The 16,372-nt window shown below is 37.6% G+C and overlaps 1 protein-coding gene across 1 annotated transcript in view; it reads left to right on the top strand.

The window, feature by feature from the left end:
• Positions 1 to 16,372, top strand: part of PPFIBP2 (PPFIA binding protein 2) — an 89,428-nt gene that overhangs the window by 35,777 nt on the left and 37,279 nt on the right. The window contains exons 3-4 of the mRNA XM_074149202.1: positions 3,648 to 3,737; positions 8,049 to 8,162. Coding sequence (XP_074005303.1) covers positions 3,648 to 3,737; positions 8,049 to 8,162 — 204 coding nt within the window. The remainder of the gene's footprint in view (positions 1 to 3,647; positions 3,738 to 8,048; positions 8,163 to 16,372) is intronic.

The following is a 16,372-nucleotide window of genomic DNA, read 5'->3' as shown; positions in this document are numbered from 1 at the left end:
GCTGAGGTCAAAGGATTATATAGGCGGACCTACAGAAATGCATGTTGTTTACTTAGAAGGATCTCTTATTTTCATTATAGTACTGCAAAAGTTAATAATGAATGAACTTTAAGACCATACAGACTGACTGACCAACAAAGGGCCTAAGTTAAATTGAAGATGCATGTTTTATAAACATAGTGGGTGGGTGGGGGTGGTATTTCTTAATAAAAAAAGAAGACTTGAAAAAATTACATTGAAATGTTAGGAAAGATGGACAGAGGTGTTAGGACACAGAAATTCTAAAAAATTAAAACTACTTAGGAGGAGAAGAGGAAATGAAGTCGCTATTCCTTTAAGGACATTATGTACTCACTTGGTGGGCCATCTCTCCACAGGTGGCAGTGTAACTTACTAACTTGTCTGAGACTTCTGTTTGTGTGTGTTCTGCACTCACATGTGCATATTTCTGTGAGGTCTTGAATCTTAGTTGTACCTTCTATAAACTGATCACAAGATAGGGAGAAAAGTATATTCTGAGTAGAGTTGACATGCTTCTTTTGACAATGAATGCTGATAAGTGAGGTGCGGCGTGAGGTTCTGCACGTGTTGTTCTTTGGTGCTCTTGTTGACCCTCTAAAACAGGGAATAACAACCAAGCTTAGTGAATTTATAGGTGATACGAGTTAGGGGCCTTGCACCATGCTAAAGGACATGGTTCAAACATAAGAAGCCTGATGTATAGGAAAACAGTATAGATAATAGGACACAATTTAGTATAGGCTAGTGCAAGGTTATACATTTAAGCAGAAACAATGAGTAAACACAGGATGAAGGACAGGATGCTAGCTTAATAAGACTGTTAAAAAAGAATCCTAGGCTGAAAATATATCAGTGTTACTATATGGCCAATATGAAAAGAAATATGGCCCAGGGGTGTGTGAAAAGGTTTTTTCTGCTCTAGCCATTTTCAGCTGGAATCCTGTGTCTTCTCTTAGGCAATTAATTTCAAAAGAAGTCAAGGAACAATTGGTGAAGAGGAACCAAAAGAAAGCCACAAAACATATCTTGAAAAATTAACCTGTGAGGAAAAGACAGAAAAACTTGTGTTTGTTTAGTCCAAAGAGGGACATTCTAATTACAGACCTACAGATAGTATTCAAATATGTAAAAAAATTTCTGAAGTGAAGAGAAAGACTTCTTTTTTTTTTTAATCCATGCTGGTATGGTAAGAACAAGTAGGTAGAAGTTGAAGAGATGATGATTCAGGTTAGACATTAAGAAAGATATTCTAATGATGGGTAGCTAGGAGTAGATTATCTGGGAAGACTGTGTAATCCATTTCTGGAGGTCTTTAGGAGTAGGCAAGACAAGAATATTGCAAATAACCATCAGTCCTAGGATGGAACCAGATGATCTCTTCAGACACCTTTCATTCCTGTTTGTTGGTGTCTGTGGTTCTCTCAACTCCTTTCAAAATTATCAGGGTTAAAGGTGCTCAGCTCCTCTCAGCTCATAAAGATGCCACACTCTATCTAGTTCAGCACTTTAGGGCTTGAAAAGTGTCTTCTGATTGGATAAATATTTGATTTCTTGATTAACATTAGTTAGCACCATCTTTATTTTCATAATCTGTTTTGCATTTGGACCTGTAGATCTAAGTGGAGATCAAGAAGCCGTGCATATATTTAATAATTTTTTTGAAAATCCTATTCATAAATTTTCAGTTGAAAAAGAAAGGATAGTAGGGGAGGAGGATTATCCTAGAATCATAGAATGGTTAGAGTTGGACAGGACCTTAAAGATCATGGAGTTCCAAGCTCCCCTGCCATGGGCAAGGACACTTCCTACTAGACCAGGTTGCTCAAAGCCCCATCCAGCCTGGCCTTGAACACCTCCAGGGACGGGGCATCCACAAGTTCTCTGGGCAACCTGTTCCAGTGTCCCGCCACCCTCACAGTAAAGAAGTTCTTTCTAGTATCTAATCTAAATCTCCCCTCTTTCAATTTAAAACCATTACCCCTTTTCCTATCACTACATTCCCTGACAAAGAGTCCTTCCTCATCTCTCCTGTAGGCTCCCTTCAGATATTGGAAGGCTGCTGTAAGGTCTCCCCGGAGCCTTCTCCTCTCCAGGCTGAACAACCCCAGCTCTCTCAGCCTGTCTTCATAGGAGACGTGGGCTTTGGTGCCATTGTACAAATAAAAATGCATAGTCATCTGCAGACTAGTGTAGTTGAAGGGAACTCAGTGAAGTTGATTGTTGAGTTAGCTGAAAAGCCAGTGTTGTATTCCCTGGCAGAAATGCATTGCCTGCAATGGGGCTGGGAAATGAATGGCTGATGGCTCATGTTACTTTTGGTGCTCTAAGCAAACAACTCCATTCCCACAGTTACACAATGTTTTAGTATGCAAGAACAAAGCTATGGGACTTTTCTAAACTTTTTATAATAAATCTGCAATTTTTTTTAAAATGTGGTGTTTTCCTCTGAAGTATTAAAATTCATAGAAAATGGGACATAATAGTTAGGAACAGGCCATATTTAGAAGGTCTTAGAATCATAGAATGGTTAGAGTTGGAAGGGACCTTAAAGATCATCTAGTTCCAACCCCCCTGCCATGGGCAAGGACACCTCCCACTAGAGCAGGTTGCTCAAAGCCCCATCCAGCCTGGCCTTAAACACTTCCAGGGATGGGGCATCCACAACTTCCCTGGGCAACCTGTTCCAATGCCTCACCACCCTCACAGTAAAGATTTTTTTTCTGGTATCTAATCTAAATCTCCCCTCTTCCAATTTAAAACCTTGTCCTGTCACTACGCTTCCTGACAAAGAGTCCCTCTCCAGCTCTCCTGTAGGCTCCCTTCAGATATTGGTGGGCTGTTATAAGGTCTCCCCGGAGCCTTCTCCTCTCCAGGCTGAACAACCCCAGTTCTCTCAGCCTGTCCTCATAGGAGAGGTGCTCTATCCCTCTGATCATCTTCATGGCCCTGTGCTGGACCTGTTCCAACAGGTCCATGTCCTTCCTGTGTTGAGGACTCCAAAGCTGGACACAGTACTCCAGGTGGGGTCTCATGAGCACAGAGTAGAGGGGTAGAATCACCTCCGTGACCTGCTGGCCACAGGAGGTGGAGCAATGTCTTGCTCCTTAGAGACATTTAGAAATCCATAAGTGGTTATGCAGTTAGAGTAGTTCCCGATAAGAATTTGGTAATTTAAATAATTTCTTAATTGCTAACAAAAAATATTTATACTTTTCTTTCAGTAATTTATAGAACTAGTGTAATACATATGGCATTTTTTACCATTTAAAAATAAACACAAAGATTCTTTGACTTTGGCAAAAGGCTGTTGAGACCAGATATTTCAAATTAAATGTTTTTTGTCTTGATAAGATGGCATTTCCCAACGAAATGATAATTTGCTAGAAAATATCAGATCTATTCATGTACCATTGTTGATTGCTAGAAACGAGAAAGTATTCAAAACCCAGCTAAAAAAGAGTACATTCAAAAGGTTTAATGCATATAAAATTAACAGGTTTGGTCTGCAGACACATTTTGCATGTTTTTTCTGTTGTAACAACCGCTCGATATATATCATTTATTATTAACTATTGCTTTAAATTTTAATATCTGTAAAAATTCTCATAGCACTTTTTTTCCATCAGTCACAGGTGAATCATCATTCATCTAATAATGAAACTTATCAAGAAAGATTGGCACGATTAGAAGGTGATAAAGAGTCGCTCATACTGCAGGTATGTCTTAAAGAGAACATTGTCTATATAGTTGATATTCAGTGAATACAGGATGAAGTGACAGAGTATTTTCTGTTAAACAAATGTTAGCAGGTCACCAAGTATAACTGATATTTAATCAGGAGTTAGTTTATAATGTGTATAATCCATGTGATTGATTTCACTGTGGGGTAACTTGGTAAAGGAGAGGGCAATAACAGCAGTAAGAGGGAGAAGAATGAGAAGGAAAAAAAATTAACTTAAAAATAATGCTGTGGCTTCCCAAGACAATGCTGTGGTAGTAGTTCTTATTCTAGGTTTGTTAAGTTTTACCGGTTGAATTTTCTAGGTTCTGCATGCCACCATTTTTAATGAACTGGAAGACTGGCAGGGTAGATAGAGCTGATATTTTTCCTGTATGTGCTCTGTACCAAAGTTGTTTTACATCATCAAAAGGCTTAAGGGGGGGAAGAAAAGGGGGAAATGGAAAATTTGACAGTAGAATACATGCCTGAGATCTTCCAGGTTTCCCATGTCTCCGTTTACCAAGCCTTTTTCAAACAGGTCCGCTGTCCCATGTAAGTTTTCTTCCTGGAGAAAACACGTTGTACCAAAAAAAACTTAATTTTTTTTTTTTCTGGATGTTTTCGTTATTACAAAACTGTACATTACATGCTTTTTAAAACTGAAGCTGAAGATTCTTTAAATGGTCTTTGCATATCCTTTCTCTTTGTGCTTAGAAAAGCATATTATAAGCATACATATTTATATCAAACAGAACTTAACTGTACTGGGTAGGTGTTCTCCCTGCTTTCAGTTAATAGTTTCTGTAAGCATGTTTTATCCTGTTCACACTTGTGTTAATTTACTGAGAATTTACTAAGAATTCTCATTGCTGTTGTTAAATAAACAGTTTGTGAGACATAAGCTTAGGCTTAGTTGGATTTTTTCATTATTGTTAAACTAAAATTGCTAATGCCATATTTAGGAAAAAAAATAATCCTGAATGAAAAACAAACTTCTGGATGGAATTTAAGTATTTAAGTGTGTGCTGCAAATTCCCTTTTTTCTGGGAGGGAATCAGGTCAGTGGAGACAGCATAACAACTGGTATTTATTAGAACACCTTTTATTAATCAAGTGGTTATTAACCACACATGAGCAACTCATAATTGGAGCAACAATTAGGAGGCCGAAGTCAGCTGTTTGCTCAGAAGCAGAGGGTGGTAATGATGCACCTGTGGCTTTGTCTCTGAAAGCCTCCTTTGTTTCATCACATGCATGTATAGTCTGGTAATTTTTGTCTGCATGTAGCAGCTACTGTCATCTTGGATGCTGTATGTGCTATACAGCCAGTTGTTGATGGTCATGCATGCTGGTGGGCTTGTACAGATTTGGCAGAATCTTGGTGTTCAAAGCGTGTCAGCTTTTGTGGATTTAACAGGACTGCTAGTCTCCAGCGCTTATAAGTTCTTGAAGACTGTTCCAGGCTACTGCTCAGTATGTACTTCTATCTTTGTCCTGCTGATTTTTAGTAACTATTTCTTCATCCACACAATTAGGTACCTGTAGAATGCAACCAGCCAAACTTGCAAAGAAGGTTTTTATGATACGGTTTCAAGACCTGCCTAGAGTTTTTCTCAAAAATAATGTAGTAAAATCAGATGTAGAAATTGTCACTCTCTTGCCTTTTACTGCCATCACATCCCCATCAAATTAAGAGGCTTAGTCAGTATTTGTGCATTTTCTTATCCCACTGCGGAGTATTGCAGTAGAACTCCAAAAACCCCAGGCAAATAAGATAGACAAAAACCTCAGTCTGGTAGATGAACATCAACAACAACAACAACAAAAGTGCCAAGATGGAGCTGGGGTTAGAACCTGATTTACACCAGTTCTGCATATTCTATCTAAGCAGTCGAATATGAGGAACATAGGGAAGTCCCATGCTGAGGCTACACTGGCCTGAGGAAGTCGTCTGGTACTAGGAAGTACGTACTGGTACCCAGGCTCCTGGGTATGACCATAGGCATGAAGGATGAGAAAGTGATGGGAAACAGAGCACCTCTATTCTGTAGCTCATGTTGCGTTTTGCCAGTGACTCTGGTCTGTAGCTGTAATCTGTAGGGAATATGAGGCTGGGAGCGCTCCAGTCTTACATCAGCCTTGCTACAGAAGAAGCAGTACAAGGCCCCTTGTAGTGGGCACAGGCAGTGCCCGCTATCTCAGTCCACCAAAGCTGACTCCTACAGTGCACCGTGAAACCTGCTTCCACTGTTCAGTCTGGAGTGGAGGCTGGAAATGCTACAACATCTATCTGGGATACCTTCTTAGAGCTCAGGGGCTGTGTTACAGGAGCTAGTGTACTTCTTCGGGTGTTTGTTTTGTTTGTTGGTTTGGGGTTTTTTTGGTGGGATTTTTTTTTTTTCCCACAAAGATGTTTTAAATGCTTATACCACTTGATTTTTAGTTGATTGTTCAATACGCCTCACTTCTGTAGGTATTTACAGAAAACATCATATCTATGGGGTGACTCTTGCGGGTGTTGCATGGCTAAGGCGAGATGGACTTGCCAGCATAGCATAGTTCTGTGTGCAGCCTACTGATTCTCTGAAGAGTCTGGCAGATGTGATCCTGAACAGAGGGGAAAATATGAGCTGAAAGTGGCTAATGTGCCTCTCAGCCTAACTACTGGAACAGCCAACACATGCTTCTAAAGCTGCTGTTTTACTAAATTCCTTTGCAGGTCACATTTAAGATACAGTTTTCCTTACAGGTAACAGTGCTAATTGGAGGCCAATTCAGCCCTTTAAGTAGAGCTTGTTTTCTTTCTCTGGAACTTGCATGAGACTGAAGGAGAGGATTCAGTTTGTTTCTTCCTGCTTCCTGGCTTCATAGGGGATTTTTGTGTGCCATCACTCGTCTAGTGGGAGCAAAACAAAAAAGTACACAAGCAACAGACTTCCTTGCAGGGAGTTCTCCCCCTGCCCCAGCTTGAATGCGTCCCCCTGCCATCTGCCACCACCCACTCCTTCCTATCATCTCTCATCCTGTATTCATCTGTACTCTACCCTAGAGCCAACTGCTTTAAGGCGAAAAAATAAAATAGTCGTCTTTTTTTTTTTTTTTTTTTTTCTTTTTCTATGTTCTGTTCCCAGGCATGCTTGTCATTATGTTTGCAGGTAAAACAAATACAGATCACGTAGGCACTCCCTCTGCAGCTTCCCTGAAGTGAACTCAGTTCATTGATTGGGTTTTAGAAATCCTGCGTAGCAGGGAACATCTCAAAAGTTTCACTTCCACATAACTGTACTTTTTCTTTTTTATTTAATAAAGGTATTGCAGAACTGGGTGTGACAGTATAGATTTGGTTTTACGCATTTCATTCAAACAGGAATTGAAACACCTAAGGTTGCTTTTTTGTTTGAAGCAACATTTTTCTAGTATAATCAAGGCTTTTATATTAATAAATAGTAAAAATGAATATACAGAGTGTATGTGCTGCTTAAGATAGGAATTAACACTGGGAGTTTTTCCCGTCTTTCTAACGTTATGCTGAGTGTTTTTTCAGCTTTGCAAGCTTTGAGTTAGGCTGCTGGGTTTTTTCTTGTTACACACTCACTGGTCTGTACCACCATTCCCACAGTTCTTTACCAGTATTGCTTATTGTTTCTTTTCCTGGGATTCATTGTCTGTATCTCAATTCTGTTGCTTTCATGTTTTGGCTTGCAAAGCCTGGGAATTTTTCTTGGAATAGAACTTTGCCGCTGCTAAAACATGCCTTTTACTCATTGCATTCTTTATAACTTCAGAACGCTTTATTGACAGGTAAGTTGTTTTTCTGTTCTTGTAAGAAGTAAAGTAATTGGTTGGTTTCCGAATGAACAGTTTTATTGTTTATCCGTTTTAGGGAGTGAAATGCCAACGGAACCTGAAATGGCGATGCATGCTCCAAAACCACTTAAAGTATTTTCAGTATCCTATGTTCTTGTTTGGCGCTTTCCAGTTTTTCAGACATTTGCATGAACTGAGTCAGGCTACCTATAGGTAGCCCTCCATCTCTTCTAGAAATGCTCTTTCTTTTTTATATTAAAACAAAATAATCGGGTGGAGGAGGGGTCAGAGGGCGGGGTTGAAGCAATATATAAGTAAGACTGAAAAATTCTCTATCTTGATAGAGCAGGTGATTGCAGTGCACAAGAATATTAAACCATTGAGGCCTTTAAAAGAGAACTTGCTGTTAAAATGTGCATTTTGATGTTAATTGTATAGGGTAATTGAAACTTATTTACAGTCAGTTCAGTAGCGTTGTGCTTCTCTTCTCAAATTACAGGTGAGTGTTCTTACAGACCAGGTGGAAGCTCAAGGAGAGAAAATCCGGGACTTAGAAATCTGTCTTGAGGGGCATCAGTTAAAACTGAATGCTACAGAAGAAATGCTTCAACAGGTAAAAATCTGCATTGGAAAGCTTCTTGCATAATCTTCTCCAACAAAGGGGTGAACATACATGGTCAGCTTGTCTGCATGTGTGAGTGCCTTTGGCAACACGATAAAGCAGGGAAAAAGTGCCTCTTTTTATTGTTCTCTTGCTGCTTTGCACTTTTTTTTTTTTTTTCTGTAAGTGTTTCTTTGTTTTCCTGTTGCAGAAATGTTTTACTGACTGGTTGCATAACACTGTACGTGGCAGCATGTAAAATGAAACTATTGTGTCTTATTTGTACTGTGCTGACGAACTAAATTTGGACATGGTTGAGTAACTGGTTAGACAGGTTAAATGTATCTAATATATGTAGGAGTTACAGAATTAAGAAGTTTTATTTAAATATCTTCTGTTTTCATACAGCTTTAAAGCTGAACAGGTAGTAAGTTGAAGCAAACTACTGTATCAAGTTTAGTTCTATAGCCATTTTTACATGATTTAGGAGTTTTCCCCTTATTTTTGACAGAAAATTACTATGTAAAATATATATATTTTATTTCAATTGAGGGGTTTATGCTATGTGATATAGTTTTTGCTCTTTCATGTTACATGTTGAGGGAGCAGAAAAATTGATAAATTAAATACCTTACATTGCAGGTGTTACTGCAGAGCTGGCAGGTCTGTCAATGCAAAAGAATTTTTCCGGTGCAATTTTCTGTTATTAGAGATGCAGATCATCCACTGGTAGTATAGTACACAGATATCAAAAACAGATTTCAAACTGTAAATAACCCTCAAAATCTATGCTAGAAATTTGCAGGATAGATATTGTTCTTGATGAACTTACTTCTTCTCCCCACCCAGAATGTTGTGTTATAAATTTACTATTTTAGTCTATGTGAAATATATGTCTATGAACTATTCATAGCTTTAAATTATAGTTGTGTTAATCTATATAAACTTATAAATTACAGTTTTATTTATTTATATAAACTTATTTTACTATGATAAGGGTCCATGTACATATGTATGTAAACAGTAGCAGTTTCTATAAGATAAATAAACCTTTTAAAGTTATAATTCTCCAAGTTTCTTTGAAAAACACTTGGTCTCACACAACTTTTGCAGGTTTGCGGCTGGGAATAGTTTTATTCTCATACTTAAACGAGGGGACGTTTTTGAAAATGCAAGTGCATTTAGTTTTTCAGTGAAATCTGAAGTGAAATTCAAAGAACAGTAACTATTTAAGTTTTGAAAATCTGTTTTCAAACTTTAGGAAGGCATTCACAATACAGTGTATAAGTTTCCTGTTTCAATCTAAGACTAGATGGTTGTTCTATGACTTCTGCTAAAACTGTTTATTATTTCTCTGACTTAAAATTTTCTGTTCTGATAGTCTTCTGATGAAACTGTGAACTTAAAGCCTGATTTAACAGAACACTGAGGCATCTGAAAATAGAATATAATAATGCATGTACATCACTATTGCACTGAAAATGTTTGCACTTTCCCGTCTGGCATTAGGCACATGCACAAATTGCTTACAAAGCTGATCCTATGGTGATAAGCTACAAAAGTCTATACTAACACTAAGGAAGTCAGAGAATCTCCAAATATGTTTAACATAAACCTTAAATCTAAATGTTGAGATCTTTTTGAGTGGCTGTAATTGTTGCCAAATGTAATTTCAAATTTATTTTCTTTCCTGTGCACATATTCAATAGTTAGCAATAAGTTCAATTTTGTTGATTGTTTTGTATTGTAGTTTTGAGATCTTCCATTTGAACATAATTTACAGAAATACCGACAAAATTGATTGTTGATTGCTAAATTTCTAAGAGACTTATCTCTCATGCTTACAACATAGATGATAGCACAAGTTTGGTTGTTGGGTTTTTTTTAAAAGAAAGAATTATCTAGGCCACAACTTGGTAAAGATTTGAGTTTCATTTTAATCCTATGAGTTTGTCCATTTGAACTTTGCACAGATAGACACGTACACAAACACATATGCTTAGTATTTTAATTTTAGTGTGAATGATGTACTTTCAATAGCTGAACCAAAATTTAAAATAAATTCAGTATGGAACTGAGATATTTAAAATTTATTTTCTCACCAGAATGAGAAAAAAATATGTTGAGTTAATATTTTAGTTTTGTGAACAGTAAGAAGAGCAAATTAAGTGAAATACTAGAGGCTGATGAGGGAATGGTTGTTGTGGTGCCTTTCTCACATGCATTACATGCCCCAGTAGACAATGAGATGTGGGAAACCCGGGTTAGATCTCTGAAAATCTTAACAGTCAGAAACTATACATTTATTATGGCTCAGCAGAGGCCCTATTTTTCTGTAATTTATTTTGAAGGTTCTTTTCTCAGTTCATCTTGTTGAAAGATTACGCTCTATAGGGAATGAGTTGAGATTTGGAGAGAAGAGAATGACCTGATAATGTGATGATTAGGATGTTCATGTAAGATCCATGGCCAACAGGCCTTCTTGCAGTTAATTTGTCAAAAGTAGAGTTAGTATCTGGCCTCAGGGACTTCAATAAACTGATGGATCCATCAGGTTTTGGGGAGAGTTGGGTTCATATCTTCTCAGTCAGCAGTTGCAAGTGTCCTCTACAAGTGCTCATGATGCTTAGCAAAGAGATGAAAGATACTAGTGTTGCCACTGAGTTTTTCCAGTTAAAACTATTTTGTGAGTCTTTCAAGACAGTATTTATTTATTTTTACTGTAAACTAACATATTTCTAATAAGAAACAATCATATAGCTCTGTTACCTATCTAAATATTCTTACTTTTCAGAAGATATATTATCTTCCTGAGGTATGTGTAAATCCAATTTTATTTCATGGTTTTTCTTGTTTATTTACAATATATTGAACTCCACTGATTTTTACTTTTGTGAACTTAAGTCAGTTCTTTCTTCTAAAAGGGGAATGGAACAATAAAGATAATTGCCCTAGCTTGAAAAGTCTTTAATGTATATTAGTAGAACTAAGCTAACTACAGTATGAATAAGAATATTTACTTATCTGGGGACCTATATACCTAAGTCCAGGATAAGCCCTGTCTTTTTAATTTTGGGAACTAGAAGAAAAGTGACTCTTAATTCTGTGCCCAAAATAACACAATAAAAACAAGCCCTATACGCTTTGGTTAATGACAATATCTGGTACTTCCACAATAGAAAGGGTATGTAATGCTACCCTGCAAAATAGTTTTTGCTGAATCTATGCTAGCAGAGACTTGTCCAGTTTGTCGGGGTGGGGTTACTGGCTAAAATCCTGCTGGCTTATGATTCATGCACAGTTGTTTTGAACCCTGCTACAAAGTGATCATGGAAACTCTTGTGAAACAGCAGCTAAAATAAACTTTATACAAATGACGTAAAATGGCTGTTCGGCATTTAGGATGGACATCTTGAATGTGGAACGGTAGCAACAGATACTGCTGCTTCTTTGCAGAAAATCATGATTCTTCATCACCCTAAGAGGCCGGTGCAATATCCCTTAGTTGAAATGTGAACTTTGAAGAAATGAGTTCAGCCAATCTAAACGTTACTGCTACAAAAAGGAGAAGGCCTCATTCTCCTTTGATCCCTGTCCCTGTTCTTGACCATGTGCTTCTGCAACTTATTTTATACTGACTGTCATGCTCATCAGATTTTTTTCCTCAATGACTGGGAGAAAACTAACTTGGGCTTTAAAAAGGGGATGTTTTTCTGCTGGGTAAGTGAGTTGAAACAGCTCACAGAAAAGGTCAAGGCATGGCATAAGGGCAACGGTGAGATGTGTGTTTTACCTGGCTGTTTATGAAACCACAGCCAAAGAAAATACCGCTCACCAGCATTTGAGAAATGGGAATCCTTTGTAACAGATGCAGAGGTGCCCTTGCATCCACAGTTACAGATAATGCATGTATGTTTTCATGAGATGTGATGCTTACAGTGTCAAACTCAACATTTTGCTTTTGCAAGGATACTTGTTCCACTGCAGACACTAATCAAGAAAAAGCATTTTCCACCTTGAAGGTGTTTGCATTCTCATTCTTTAAAACAAAGTAGGTCTTTTGAAAACTCATGAAAGACAATGGCAAAACTTTAAAATGATCCATAAGTATGGTTCTAGTTTGTATGTATGGTCTGTATGACACATTTCCCTGGTCATCCTTCATCGTAAAGTTAAGAGAAGATTTTCTGGAGCAAGACGCCAGTTTGGTCTCACTGAATTGCCTTCCAGTGGTATCTCTTTCTTACCATCAAATGTGTAAAATAGATGGAAATGCCAGCTTGTGTGAATAGTTACCTGCCTCTCCCCTTAGAACACTGTAATGAATAAGTCTTGAAATTAATTTTAAAAAAACCTCCTGGAATTAACCTATGAAAACAATTTATGCTGTGACAGTCTATTTCCTGTATATCGGCTGCTTTAAAATGTAAAATCACAGCCAATTTTGGAGAACAATGATGTGTATGTGTCTTCCTCTAAGTTAGTTTGTGGCATTTCTAAGTACTTTCTTCCATTCAATTTTAAGAAAGAACTAATTTTTTAAAAGAAGAGAAGGTCTTGAACATCTATGTTAGCTTTGGCGGAACCTCCTATCAACTTGATATTAACTTTTCTTTCATTTGTACTGTGTACAAATGTAGAGTAGAATTGGAAAGCAAAAGTAATTCTTGCTCTATAAAGTAGCCTAAATTGTCCCATAACAGAAAGTACCAGCTATGCATAATGTAAACACATTGGTGCTATGGAATCTATGCTGCCAGTCTGGACAGGTGTGTTAAGTCAGTTCGAAAAGTGAATTTTCTGCACATACAGATTTCACCTCCACAGTTCTTTTAAGTGTATCTGTTATGGTAATTATCATGAGTAAGAATAGTTAGTTACCTCTTTGCTATAGCAGTGCTGCATTTGATGTATGACAGATACTAGTTCCCATTGAAGCTCTGTGGCATAAAGTGTAACAGCGTACAGTTTGCTGTGCCAATCAAAATGCTGGTCTGTGTGGCAGTGTCTTTTCTGTACCTGACTGAAGCAAAGCCTAGACGTGGTTTGACCGTGTGTTTCTGCCTTCCAAATAATTTCTGACACGTTATTGCTAGAAGGAATCCAGGGGACTCTTGTCAGATGGTTGCATTGGGTAAACATCATTGTGTCTTCTATCAAGTAAATTCTCTTGCAAAGTACAAAGCATTTGGCTTTAGGATTCTTTCTGTCTTAAAAATACACATAGAAACCGAACTGCTTGAATGCTACCAGGACTGAATTTCTGTTTCTCATGTCAGTTTATGGCCAACTGCTGCCTGGGTGCAAGGGGCAAGGGAAAGTGTGCCAGCCAGTGCCCTTTGTGAGGCACAGTGGAGAATCTTTTAAAAACCAGTGGATTAAAAGAATGCAGGGAGGAGCTGTATGAGAGTAGGAACTTGAATCCAATGCAGTTTAGTGTCTACCTGTTCTAGTTTTGCAGCTGTCTTGTGCTTAGGGGAACCAGAATGCTGTCGTGGTTGCAGAGTATAAATCTGGTGTGTATCTGTTCACTTCTCAGGAAGTTTGCTGGCCGGCAAGGATCATTCCTTCAACTTTCAATTGCCTGAGTTATCTGATCTTAGATGAATTTCAGCACTTGTTTATAGCATGCAGTAACTTCTTGCCAGCAGCTAGCTAAGTGTTTCAGATTTTGAACTGTGCTCTGTGCTGCTCTGGTTGGGAGGCGTAAGGTTTTCAGAGTGTGCTCTCAAGTTGTGCAGCTTATCTATACAGGTGAGCATTACACTGCTTTGTTATTTTACATTTAGTGTAGGCACGAATCTGCTCATCAGGCATATGCAAAGGGCTGTTCAAATTGGCAGTGCAATGGGAAGTTCTGTCCTTTCCATTGCTTAACTCTATAATGGGCAAATGATGAATTGGAGGGCTGTAATTCACTCTCTGCTACTGACTTGCACCATTTCATGCTGATTACACATGTACATTGCTCTCAGCTGTGTTTTCAGTTAAGCAAATATCTTATTTCTACCACAGCTGACACACAGCACTTGAAAATTGCAGTCCTCATTAGCAGTGGTTCTTGCTGAATTTTGCTTACCAGGTAGGAGCTTGGTCGGTCGGTCTGTCTCTCTCAACTATTTTAATAAGGGTGAAAAGTCTGAGATTTTTTTGAGTGGTGTATTTTGTATAGAGCACAGGTGAAAAATGGGATCTTTGGGGCTTTTTTTTCCCCTCCACTTGACTAAAATCTTACTTATGGTTTCTCAATCAGTGTATGGCATGATTGGATTGTTGCTTCTGTTTTGCGGAGTGCTCAATATTCTGGAATTTTCTGTGCTTGCAGCTGACAGCCTAGAATAGTGTAGTGTCCTCTTGCTAAACTATTTTCTCTCATGTTAAATTTTATAAGCAGCTTTATAAGAAGTGTATTTCCAAGACAACAAAATGTGAGATATACAGCATGGGTTTTGGTTTCATTTGGAATATTGAAAAACAATATTAAATATTTTAAAAGTATGAGTTTTAAAAATGTGTTTGGAAATAGTTTGCTGTTCATTGATCTGTCTGGTACGTGCATATTGTAGCTTCTGTATGACTCATCTTTGGAATTATTCTACTCTAAAATAGCTTTTTTATTTTTAAAGTTAAAAGTTGAGTTTCAGAAAAAAGAACTTTGAGAGATTAAATTATAATATGTTTTAAAATTAAAAACAAGTATCTTGTTTATAAATAAAATACCCTAGAGTATGTTCTATTTCTGGTCTGTATTTCAGTTCTTTAAGATCCTCCTAAAGCTGCTACAGCCCAAATTACCATTTTGCCTGTCTTATATTATCTCTTTTGCTTTAAAACCAAAAACATAAATGTGTATTTTCTTTTCTTACAATTGCATATTTATTCTGGCTGAATTCAAGTTGCATCATACCACTGAAATACACTATAATTTCTCTGTAACAAAATGGGTCACATTCTTAATGAGCTGTTCACTGTGAGCATCTGCTTGAAGATGAAAATAATTGCTTCCAGATGTTACCATTTCAAGTGGGGACATTTACTTTAAACGGCACTTTCTTTCAAAGCAAAAGTTAGACTCTCTAGATGCAAGAGAAATTGTCAGCTGTTTTAAATCAGTGTAGCTCCATTGAAAACAAACTAGGGATAGTTAGCTATTTTGTCTATTTTAAGGCAAGAGTTTATGCCAGTTTACACTAGCTGTGGATCTGATTCTCCAGCTTCAGAGCAAACTGTAAAATTTTGAGTTGATTAAAAAAAAAAAATAATCCAGCTGCTTTCCTTATACCAGTTAGCACCGTAGGGTTCACATTGAGCTACTGAACTCAGAATGAGAGGAGTGAGGTATTACTTGCCATTGCGTAACTAAGTGTAATTTGGGAGTCTATAGAAAAATCTTGGAGTAATGCCAGATGATGCACTCAGGATAGATCTTTTGTTAAAAGTCTCTAGAGGGATGCCATGTCTCCTTGCCTTATTAAGAAATCTTCCTGTTGTATCATGGAACACCATGCTAGTGTCAAAAAAAATTCTAAATGTTGTTTTGGTTCAGCAGTGAATAGAGTCTGTCCATGGGGCCGAAGACACCTCATCCTGGCCTCCTTTTTAATTTTCAGTGGCCTTATTCCATATCAAAGTTCTCATTTATAGCTATGTCTTAAACTGCAAAAGTCTGCTGTGTTAACAGCTGTACAGAGTCTGTTCCAGTCTGGACTGGAATGTGCCTCTGGAACTTGTGCAAATTAGTATTTTTCTGGAAGACAGAGGAATTATTTGTAATTCTAATTGTAATTTGTAATCACCTTTGTAGAAAGTAGCTACTACTGGGATTTCATTAGGTGACTGCCTCTTTGAGTTTCTCAAGAAAAAAAAGTCAGTGCACTATCTTTTCCTGATTAGTGCATTTCATTCTGAGAAGAAAAAAAAAAGCAAACCATGAGGTTACATTTCTGTTTATTTTCCCATCCATACACAAATACCATTGTCAATGTCAGCAGGAATGGGCATGGCACTGGGAATAGTGGGTGGCTTAGATAATTGGCATTGCAATGCAGATGCAAGTTTAGTACTATTTTTAATTTGGGCAGTATTCCCCACCAGACTAAAACAATTTACATGTAGAGCAGATTTGGGTACCAAATAAACTTAAACTTTAAACTTTATGATTTTTAAAAAAACCTTTGTGGCTTCCTTGGCTCCAAGCCATAGTCTACAACATACTGTACAGC

Source organism: Numenius arquata, chromosome 6, assembly GCF_964106895.1.
Source record: "Numenius arquata chromosome 6, bNumArq3.hap1.1, whole genome shotgun sequence".
NCBI classification, from domain to species: domain Eukaryota; kingdom Metazoa; phylum Chordata; class Aves; order Charadriiformes; family Scolopacidae; genus Numenius; species Numenius arquata.
Note: the sequence above shows the minus strand (reverse complement) of the source record. Positions and strands in the feature narration are given on the sequence as shown.